The following is a 10,721-nucleotide window of genomic DNA, read 5'->3' as shown; positions in this document are numbered from 1 at the left end:
CCTGCTGGCGGCTCGCGCAGCTTTCCAAGCAGTGCTGGTCACCCACCAGGCTGCTCAGGGGGTCTGCTGCAAAAGGGGGCAGCCGAGGGTCTGGCAAGGAGCCAGAGCTGTCTGTCCTCCCCCTGCGCACCCTGCTCTTCCCATGGCCGTGCCAGGGAGCCCTGTCTGCCAGGCGCTTGCCCTCCTAACCCATGCTGCCTGCTGAGAAGCCAGCGGGGAGGCCAGTGCTCACGGGGAGGGTTTTCAGCCCTGCGGTCACTTGCTGCTTCACAAAAATGAGGTGGCGTGTCTCACACAGGTATGGAAAACCCTTGCCCTGCTGCCGTACGTCATGGAGCGGCTGCAGGCTGATGACAGCGACGGCAGCGCCGTGGCCCTCTCCGTGCTTGACAACATGCTCCAGCTTCCGGCGGGGAAGTTGCCCAGCCTCATTGCCCCGGCGCTGGCTGACAAGCTCCAGCCACTCTTTGACAATGTAAGGCTGGCGGAGAGCCCCATGCTCCCCTCATTGAGCACCTCGCTCGCGTCTCCCACCGCAGCCCCCATGCTCTGCAGGAGGATGCTTTGCCCTGCAGCCCCCAGGCACTGTCGCTGCCCTCGGTGACTCCGTGCTGCACCCCAAACCCCCAGCGTGGACTCACCCTGGCTCGGCCTCCTTGCCGCAGGGCGGACGGGGGTGGCAGGACAGCAGCCGGTGTGCTGAGCAACACCAATGTGTACCCTGCCCTGGCAGCATCCCCCAGTCCTCCACAGGGTCTCCCTCTCCGGCCCCCAGCCCCTCTGCACAGACATTCTGCATGCCACGGCTCATGCACTCCCTTATGGAGCAGGGCTGCCTGCAGCCATCTGGGGGAAGTTCACCTCCACGTCAGCCCCTCGCCTGCCATGGGCTTGCGCTTGGGGCTGAGGTCCTCCTCCCCTCCTTCCCCAGCATTTGGACACTGTGCGGGAGCAATCCATCCACCTCTTCCAAAGCGTGATGAGGCTCGTGGTGGGCGCTGAAAAGAAGGAGATGAAGAAGAAGGTGTGGAGCAGCCTGCTGCCACTGCTCTTGCACCTGCACGATCAGAACAAAAGTGTGGCCAAGGTGGGATTCTTAGCCTGACCGGTCCTTTGGGCCCGGCAATGCTGACACTGGACCCTTCAAATGTGTGCCACTGGGAGGTCTAGCTTGCTGAGTCCCTAGGGCCAGGCAGAGCCCCCCTCCCTGCCCACTGCTGCCCTTCTCCTGCTGCTGCCCAGGTGGACGGGGAGGTGGGTCCCTTTCCCACCCAGCTCCCTCCGCACAGCCCCTGGCATGGGTCCTGCAGCCCCAGAGACTGAGCTACAGCTCCACAACAGCCTGGGGCCCCCAGGGCCAAAGCACTGAAGCCCTGACGGCCTTCCAGTCAGAGAGGGTGATTGTCCTTCTCTTCCCCGGGGTGCTGAACATGGTGACAGCACCAATTCCCAGCTGGAGCGTCTTGCTGGCATGGGGTAGAAGAGGTTCTGAGCCCTGCCAAGAGGGAGGACACAGGGTCCTGCGCCCTCGATGGTGGTGCTGGCATCTCTGTTGCTCACCAGGCCTCCCAGGAAGCCCTCCGCAGTGCTGGCCTGTTCCTGAAGTGGAGGCAGCTGGTGCACATGGCTGAGACCGGGCAGGCATGGAGGATCAGCGAGTGCCTGGTAAGCAGAGCCCCAACACCCCTGGGATCTTCCCCGGGCAAGCCCTGCCCTGTGCCCTGCGGGGGGGGTGGAGGGCTGTGCCCCCTTGGCTGCACACACCCTCCTGGAGCAGGCTCTGCTCCGCATTGCCTTTGCCCCTGGGGTCCCCAAGGGGACCCTGCCACTAGGATGGCACCCCTGCATCCCTGGGAGCCTGATGCTTCCTCTGAACCCCGGTGCCACACAGTGGGGAGATGGGGATGTCCTGCTGGGGGGAAGGGGGATGGCCCTGGGTGGAGGGATGGCCAAACGCGGGGGCAGCTCTGCGCCGACCCTGCACCCTTCTCCTCTCTCCAGCTGGCCAAGAAGAGGAGCAGGGCCATGGCCTACCTGCACCAGAGCCTGCATTACCTGCACAGCTCGCAGGAGCCCCTGCGATGCGAGGCTGTCAGGTTCATCGGTGAGCCATGACTCCCAGGGTCCCTGTGTCCCAGCACAGGACCTATGGGGCACCCCTTTACCCCCTCCTGCCCCTGCCTGCACAGGTGGGGCTGGCAGGAGGCTCATCCATCCCCTCCCTGATGCTGCACTCCGGGGTCAGCCCTCCCGGGGGGACCGTGCAGCCAGGTGGGCTGGCTGCAAGGGTCTCTGAGCGGCAGCAGCATCCTTGACACACTGTGTTGCTCCAGGGCTCGTTGGGCGGTGCGTGCGTGAGCAGTGGTACCTGGAGTACATCCGACATGGTGAGCGAGGGCAGTGGGGAGGAGGAAGGAGCTAGCACGGAGCTCCCCCCCGCAACCTGGGCAAGGGGGGATCTGCTCCCAGCGTGCCTAGGGGGGACGGGGTGTTTCTGCAGGGGGCTATTCCTGAGAAGCAGCTTCCAGCCGAGCCACCTGTCCCCTGGCTGCCTCCTGGCCCTGGCAATCACAGGGTGCAGTGTGTCCTGCCTGGAGGGGACACAGGGCTGTCACCTCACCTCTGCTGCTTTGTCCCCACAGTCCTTAAAGGCGCAATGAAAGACACCAGCCCCCTGGTCTCCTCCCTGGCAACTCAGACATTCCTCATCCTTTGATGACGAAGGCTGTAAGGGGTGGTTTAACCTGTGATTACTGCGCTTATGGCTGCCAAGGACATGGGGGAGGTGGCACTCGACCCCCAGCGAGGGCTCTGCTCAGGCAGAGACGAAGCAGCAGCCCCAGCCCGAGGATGCTCTGCAGGCTTCTCTTCCTGAAGGCTAACAGGGAAGAAGACACCTCAGCCCCAGAGGAGCTGGCGTCCTCTGGAGAGCGGCAGGACAACTGCTCTTTCCAGTGGTCCAGGGCAAAGACGTGCCCTCATGCTTCGCCTTTGCCATAAAGTGCCAGCTGCTCCACTGGGCTGTGAAGCAGAGGGGAGAAGCCCAAGGTGGAGCCGAAGCAGAACTTGAAAGCAATGCCTTCCTTCCCCTCTCCAGGGCCACGCTGCCGGAATAAATGACTTTTTCTGCCACCCACTGTCTGAGCAGCCTGCACTGCCTGGGGCTGACGTGGCCGAGCCCAGGGGCTACCAAGCCGCCGATGCTCTGGCTCCAGCAGCACAGGCCCCTCCATGTCCCCAGCAGGATGGGCAGCTCTGCCTCCTGCCTGTGCCGCTTGTCCCCACCTGCCCTGCAGCCACTGCTGCCCAGCACGTCACGAGAGCAGCAGTAAGAGGGCACACTGCAAAACCAAGCCCTCTGTTGAGCCATCAACAAAGCCCAACAAACAAAGCCCAAGCCTTTGACCAGTCTCCAAAGGGGAGACCACCTGTGGGCAGCCAGCAGCCCCTCCACGATGCCCCGGGCATGCACGGCAACAGTCTTTGGCCACCTATGGCCGGGGCGCTGAGCCTGTGGTGGCACAGAGGCCGGCCGAAGGGCGCTCCCGCTGCCCGCCGGGCTGCCCGCTCCCGGCTGTCCCGCACACCGGCCCCTCAGAGCCCGCGCCACCGCCTTCCCGACCCCGCTGCCCCTGCGGCCCCATCGCCCCTCTGCACCGCGGGCCGGCCCCGCGCCTCCGCACAGAGCAGCAGAATCAGACTGGTCCGGGCTGGCAGGGACCTCTGGAGGCCATCCAGCCCAAGGCCCTGCGAAAGCAGCTCCCCCAGGAGCCGGCCACTCAGGGTCACGGCCAGGCGGGTTTGAGAGCCTCCAGAGACTGCCCAGCCCCGGGGCAGCCCACCCCAGGCCGTGACACCCCCACAGCAAAGCCCATCTCCTCCTGCTCGGAAGGGAAGTAGCTCCCTGTGTGGCCGTTTGTGCCCGTTGCCCCTTGTCCCGTTGATAAGATCCCGTCGGGCCGAGGCCCAGGTGCGGTGCCCAGAGCCCAGGCAGCGCCCTGAGGGAAGGTGCCGGAGGCAGTGACAGGCACGGGGGCTGGTGGCCCTTCCCCTGGCCGCCTGGCCTCAGCCACTCCTGCAGCTGGGGCGAGAGAAGGCTCCAGGAGCCCAGGGACTGGGGCTCCCAACTAGGCACACGTAGAAGCCTCTGGGACTCTTTGTCCAACAGCCCTGCTGGCAGCTCCGGCGCTGGATCCAGGAGTGGTGATCTCCCTCTCTCTCTAGCTGTCTTGCCCGATGTCGTGCCCCTGCCGCCTCAGCTTTTTCTCCTAAAGTAATACAAGGCCTACCCCAGCTTCTCCTAAAGCCACATAGCTTGGTTGGATATAATTGTGAAAGGGTCAATGTTTACTGGGTGTTTGTTCCATTAAAGTTGATGTTTAGGTACGGACCTTGGGTGTTACCTCAGCGCAACCCACACCAAGGGCATTTGCGAGTCTGAGTCGCTCTCTCCCTCCTCATAGCTGGGATGTGACAGATCCCCCCTGAGTCTTCTCTCCTGCAGGCTGAACAGGCCCAGCCCCCTCAGCCTGTCCTCCTAAGGGAGATGCTCCAGTCCCCTCACCATCTTTGTAGCCCTCTGCTGGCCCCTCTCCAGTACTTCCTTGTCTCTCTTGAACTGGGGAGTACCTTCTGGAGCCCTCACCCATGGCATTCCTCCAAGGAGGTCCTTGAAGAAGCCAGCGTTAGCTCTCCTGAAGGCCAGGGCGGCAATCCTACTTGTCGGCTCGCTTCCTCAGCACAGGACCCTGAACTCCGCCATCTCATGGTCATTGCGGCCAAGGCTGCCTTCAACTTTCACATCCCCAACCAGCCCTCTGCTTGCGAAGACAGGCTCTAAGAGCACGCCTTGCCTCGTTGGCTCCTCCACCACCTGCGTCAAAAAGTTGCCGTCGGTGCTCTGCAGGAACCTCCTGGACTGTGTGAGCCTAGCTGGGTTGTCTTTCCAGCAGGTATCAGGGAGGCTGAAGTCCCCCGTGAGAACCAGGGCCTGGCATCGTGAGGCTGCCTGCCATTGTCTGTAGAAGGCCTCACTGGCTTCCCCTCCCTCATCAGGTGGCCCGTAGCAAACACCTACAACGGCATCCCGCGTGTTGGCGGGCCCCTTCATCTTTACCCGTAACCTCTTGACTCGTCCTGCACCCACCCCAAGGGAGAGCTCGAGACCTTCCCGTTGCTCCCTCACACAAAGAGCAACTCCACCACCTCTCCCTGCTGGCCTCTTTTCTAAAAAGTACACAGCCACCCACGACAGCATCCCAGCCGTGGAGGCTATCCCGCCATGTCTCCGTAACCGCAATGAGATCATGGCCCTGCGACCGCACACAGATCTTTCATTCTTCCTGGTGATTCCCTGTGCCGCGTGTGTGGGTGTATGGGCACTGCAGAGAGGCGATCGAGCACACAGGTTTCCCGGGAGGGGTGCAAGAGGATCCACCGCCGCCATGCACAGCCTGGAGGCAGTTGGCCTTCTGGGACTCATCTCGGGAGGCAGCTAAGGAACACATATCGCTGCTCTGCTTGGCCTGGCCTAGGCCCCAGGCGCAGGTGATGGCACCCTCTGCGGTGGCACAGTGGCCAGCTGAAGGGCACTCATGCTGTCCCTCTGGGTCTCCCCAGGTCCCCAGAAAAGGGCCTGATGGCACAAAGTGACTTTCTGCCACAAGAGCAGGAATTAGCTCTTCAGAGTGTCCCCAGGCAGGTGCGTCTGCCTGTGGCCGTACTGGCAGCTGCGGCCCGCGCCCACCATGCCATTCAGCCCCTGTCCCCTGCAGGGCCAAGGACGGGTTCCTGGGACCCCCAGGGGCCGTGGGCCTGGACCCGGGGTCATGCCCCACAGGCGGCTGGCGCTGGCCGAGGGTCCCCGCGGGGCTGGGTGGAGCTGGTTGTGGGGGCCTTCCCCTGCCCCGCTCCTGCACCCGGCCGCGCTGCGGGCCCGGTGGCTCCGCCAGCTGGGCGGTGTCTCCAGGGGGGACGCAGGGGGTCGGGGGTGCGGATCCCCGGCAAGGGGTGGCCGGGGAGCCCCCGCCCCACACCCCTGCAGGGTCCCAGCGCGGGCACTGGCTGGAATGACGGGCGGGGGTCGCAGGCGCCCCACTGACGCGGCGGGGGCGGTGCCAGCGCGGGCCGGCGCCGGCGCACAGTGACTGACGCCGCCGCCGGAGTGACAGCGCGGGCCGCCACTAGGAAGCGGGGCGAGACAGGAGCACGGTTCCGGGGAACGGTCGTCAGGGCGGCAGCGGGAGGCGGGACTCGTCTGCCTGTAGCCAATAGGGGCGGGCCGCCGGCTGCAGGAAGGGCGGGCAGCACGTGGGGTGGCAGCATGGCGGCGGCGGCGGCGGGCGGCCGGAGGGGCAAGGCTCCGCGTGGGGCGGCGGGGCGGCGGCGGCTGCGGACGGTGGTGAGAGCCGGGCCGGGCGTGGAGGGAGGGGCGGGCTGCCCCGGTCGGGCGTCTTCGCGGAGGTGTCCCCGTCTCCGGTCCGGTCCCCGTCTCCGGTCCCGGTCCCCGTCTCGGTCCCGTACCCGGTCCCGCCCCGTCGATCACCCCGGTTTATCCCGCAGGCGCCGGCCGCCGAGAGGAAGCCGCGGGTACCGGCCCGGCGGCCCGGCGACGAGGAGGTGTCCAGCGACTCCGAGCCAGAGAGGTAAGCGGTGCGCCAAGGGGGTGCCGGTCCCGGTGCCGGTGGCGGCGCTCACGCGTGTCCCCACAGTCCGTCGGTGCCGCGGCGGCGCAGGGAGGTGGCGGAGGAGGAGGTGGAGGAGACGCCGCAGGAGAAGAAGCTGCGTCTGGCCAAGCTGTACCTGGAGCAGCTCCGTCAGTACGGTGAGTCCCACCCGGCCCCCGGCGGAGCAGCCCCGGGCGCTGAGCCTGTCCTTCACGCTCCGTGTCTGCCGCAGAGGAGGAGCGGGCGGCCGAGGAGGAGGAGGAGGAGGAGGCGGCGCAGCCGGCACATCTCATCGGCGACCGGCTGAAGGAGGACGTGGTGAGTGGGGGGACGGGCACGGCCCCTCGGTCCCGGTGTCGGCGGGCTCTGCCCCCCCACCGCGGGGCTGGGGCCGCCTCCACTGAGCCTCCCATTTCTCCCCCAGCTTGAGCAGAGGGGCCGGCTGCAGCGCCTGCTCGCCAAGGACGTAAGTGCCCGGTGCCGGGGGGTTGCTGGGCTCTAGGCACCAGTGCCGGCAGATGCTTCAACACAGGCAAAGTTGCAGTGCCAGCTGCGGGTCTTCTCCTGCCCTGGGTGCCGGTTGCTGACACCTGGAGAAGGGAGGGCACTGTGCTTGGGTATGCCTGTGCCTGGGGAAGGGGCCAGGGCAGCCCAGCTCACATCCTGCTCTCCCTGCAGGTGCAGCCTCCAGATCCAGCCAGCATCCGTGTGCTGCGGGGGCACCAGCTGCCCGTCACCTGCCTGGTCATCTCTCCAGATGACAGGTTCATGTTTTCTGCTTCCAAGGATGGCTCCCTCATCAAATGCAAGTGTTCCCTTGGGGCTGTGACTGGCTGTTCCCTGAGCCTGAACCCTCTGGGGACTCTGCAGCAGCAGAATTGGAGATGCCCACGGAATTGGCTTGGCCCTTGGCCTCTCCAGGGATGCGCCCATGCATTGTTTTGGGATCTGTGGGAGGCTTGTTGGCACTTTCTGGAGTGATGGGAGGCTCCCAGTGGGTAACGGTGATGCCTTTCCTGCAGGTGAGGTCGAGAGTGGGAAAAGGCTGTGTGTGGTGCCCGGGGGGAAGAAGGGCACCGAGGAGCAGCACAGGGGGCATGCATCCCACGTCCTCTGCATGGCCATCTCGTCGGATGGCAAGTACCTGGTATGGGGAGGGGACTGGTGCTGCTGCATGAGACAGAGGTGGTTGTGAGGAGTGCCTCTCCTCCCAGGGTCCTGCGGGGCAGTGTCTCATGCCCAGATATATCTTGCTGGATTAAGGCAGCCCCTACACCCATTGGAATCAAGAATGGGTCCCTAGGATACCCCAGAGCACACGGGGTGGGAGTGGGGGCTGGGGTGGGCTGTGAGTCTCCTGAGGGGCAGGCTTTGGGCATCCTCTGCTGTCTGCCAGGCCACGGGAGACCGGAACAAGCTCATCATGATCTGGGATGCAGCCACCTGCAAGCGCCTGCACATCTACACTGGGCACCATGATGCCATCTCGGTGAGTCAGAGGCATTAGTTGCGACGCCTGCAAGGCCAGGCAGCTGCGTCCTCTTCAGTGACCCTCATTGTGGTGCCCATGTCTGTCCATTTCTCTGCAGGGTTTGTCCTTCCGGAAGGGCACGCACCAGCTTTACAGCGCCTCCCACGACCGCTGCGTCAAGGTCTGGGATGTGGCAGAGAATGCATACGTGGAGACACTGTAAGACCTGGGGGGGATCCCACTGACCCTGCCACCATGGGATGCGCTGGTGGCTCCGGGGGAGGCAAGGCAGCAGAAGGCCATGCTTGCAGCAGCTCTTTGCCATCTCCTCCTGCAGCTTCGGGCACCAGGATGTCATCACAGGGCTGGACAGCCTGAGCCGGGAGTGCTGTGTGACGGCGGGGGGACGGGACGGCACTGTGCGGCTCTGGAAGATCCCCGAGGAGTCGCAGCTCGTGTTTTATGGGCACCAGTAGGTCCAGGGTGGGAGAGGGGGCTGCAGGCAGGTGCATCCAGCTGGGGCAGTGGCGTGCATGTGCCAAGCCTCACCAGGGAGCCTGCCAGCACCCTGGGGATTACTGATGCTCCAGTGACCTTTTGTCTCCTAAGTAGAACCCTGAAGCACACTCGTAACTGAAGGCAGTTCCTCCTTCTCTTCACAGGGGCTCCATTGACTGTATCCAGCTCATCAATGAGGAGCACATGGTGTCCGGCGCCGATGACGGGTGAGCACAGGCTCAGGGTGATGCCCAGGGTGGCAGGTGGTGTCCCCTCAGCCCCCTCACCCCTTCCCTCCCTGGCAGCTCTGTAGCCCTCTGGGGCATGATGAAGAAGAAGCCACTGGCACTGGCCCAGCAGGCACACGGCATGCAGGATGCCCAGGGCTTGCAGCAGCCTTACTGGATCTCAGCGGTGGCTGCCCTGCGCAACAGTGACCTCCTGGCTACAGGTGTGTGGCAGCCACTTCGGAGCAGGGGGTTTGGGAGTGCAGGGGGCTGTATCCGGCTCCATTTCCTGGTTTGGGGTGCATGGCAGTCTCCTCTCTCTGCCCCAGGCTCCCACAGCGACAGTGTGAAGCTCTGGAAGTGTGGTGAGGGATTTCGGAAGCTGGAGCCCCTCTTGGACATCCCCTTGGTATGGATAGGGAAGTTGGGGATGCTGGAGCTGGGCTGGTGAGGGGTGTCTTGGCAGGGATTCCCCTCTCTGGGTCGCAGGAAGCGGCTACGGGAGCCCCTCACCCTGCCCCGTTCCCTCCAGGTGGGTTTTGTCAACAGCCTGAAGTTCTCGGCAGCTGGTGACTTCCTGGTGGCCGGCCAGACTCCCCTCGCCCGGGTTCCAGCCAAGGGATGATGGAACAGTGCCCTGCACTATGGCAACAGTGACCAGGGTAACCCGAGTGACCCCACCAGTGCCAGTCTGTGCGGCTGCGGCTGAGCGCACGGGAGGGCGTCTGTCGTCCCTGTGTGCCCACCAGCCTTGGAGCAAGGGGAGCCGCGCAGGCCTTGTCCCGAGCCCCAGGTGGAAGAGAGAAGAGCCTCGGCGTGCCTGACGGTGTGGGGGCTGAGCCCCAGCTCAGCCTGGCCACAAGCGGGTGCGGCCCCAGGAGCGAGGTGACAGAGGGGTCCCTACGACAAGTGGCATGCCCCCAGTCTAGATGAACCCCAGCCCCATAGAGGGAGAAGGAGGAAGAGGGAGTCAGTCCCAACCCCCTGGGGCAAGGAGCGGTCAGTGGGGCCCTGGGGCATCAGGAAGGGTCACAGTGGGGCACTTTGTGACGTGCCGTGTCACCCAGTGCTGCCCCCACAGTGTCTGGGAGGAAGGTGCTGGGGCAGGCTGGTGGCAAGGAGCCCCCTGAACAGAGCTACTTCTGCCCCACCGCCCCTGGCAGGGCAGCCCCGGGTGGTGCAGGCTTCCCTTCACCCCTTTCCTCTCTCCCTGCCGCAGGATGTCGAGGATACCCGCCAGCGACCCCAGGCAGTCCTGGCAGGAGAAGGACAGAGCTGCCCCAGCTCCCAGCTCGCGGCTGAAGCCCAACAATTGTAAGTTCCCGCTGCTGCATGAGCGTGAGTGTGAGGGCATCGTGGGCAGGGGGCTGCCCACGCTGCTCACCCTGCCCTGCCCTGCCCCAGACTCGCAGCCCCCGGCCAGGCTGGCATCCAGGCTCCCATGGGGCAGCAGCCAAAGACCCGGCCCTGCCACAGCATCCCTGGGGCAGGGACCCTCCCTGCCCCTGGTACCAGTGCATCCTTCACCCAGGCACACCGGGCCCCCCTCCTGGTGCTGCCCTCCAGCATCGCACCCTCACCCCTGGGACGCGCAGGGGACACCAGTGTCCCAGCCTTGAGCTGGGGCTGGGGACATCCCCAGGAGCTGGGCAGAGGGCTCACGCTTTCCCCACGGCCTGACCCCAGCCCTGCCTGCTCTGTGCCCGCCAGATTCCTGCCACTCGGACTTGGCTGCGCCCATGGAGGAAGAGAATACCCTGGACATCATCCGAGGCTTCCTCAGGATCAGACCAAAGGTATGCGTGGCCACTTCTACGAGGCTGTGCCCCTACCTCCCGGCCAGTCTTTCTGCCCACATGC

The 10,721-nt window shown here is 65.0% G+C and overlaps 1 protein-coding gene across 1 annotated transcript; it reads left to right on the top strand.

The window, feature by feature from the left end:
- The first annotated feature begins 6,285 nt into the window (after positions 1–6,285).
- Positions 6,286–9,551, top strand: LOC114013951 (U3 small nucleolar RNA-interacting protein 2-like). Its single transcript, XM_055806789.1, has 14 exons — positions 6,286–6,400; positions 6,562–6,644; positions 6,711–6,823; positions 6,898–6,983; positions 7,090–7,131; positions 7,344–7,470; positions 7,688–7,812; positions 8,062–8,154; positions 8,255–8,355; positions 8,474–8,608; positions 8,799–8,861; positions 8,940–9,085; positions 9,191–9,270; positions 9,394–9,551. Exons 1-14 carry the CDS (start codon positions 6,323–6,325, stop codon positions 9,484–9,486), a joined length of 1,365 nt encoding a protein of 454 aa, XP_055662764.1. The 5' UTR covers positions 6,286–6,322; the 3' UTR covers positions 9,487–9,551.
- The last annotated feature ends 1,170 nt before the right edge of the window (positions 9,552–10,721 follow it).

The sequence above is a fragment of the Falco peregrinus genome, chromosome 5 (assembly GCF_023634155.1).
Source record: "Falco peregrinus isolate bFalPer1 chromosome 5, bFalPer1.pri, whole genome shotgun sequence".
Classification (NCBI taxonomy): Eukaryota; Metazoa; Chordata; class Aves; order Falconiformes; family Falconidae; genus Falco; species Falco peregrinus.
Note: the sequence above shows the minus strand (reverse complement) of the source record. Positions and strands in the feature narration are given on the sequence as shown.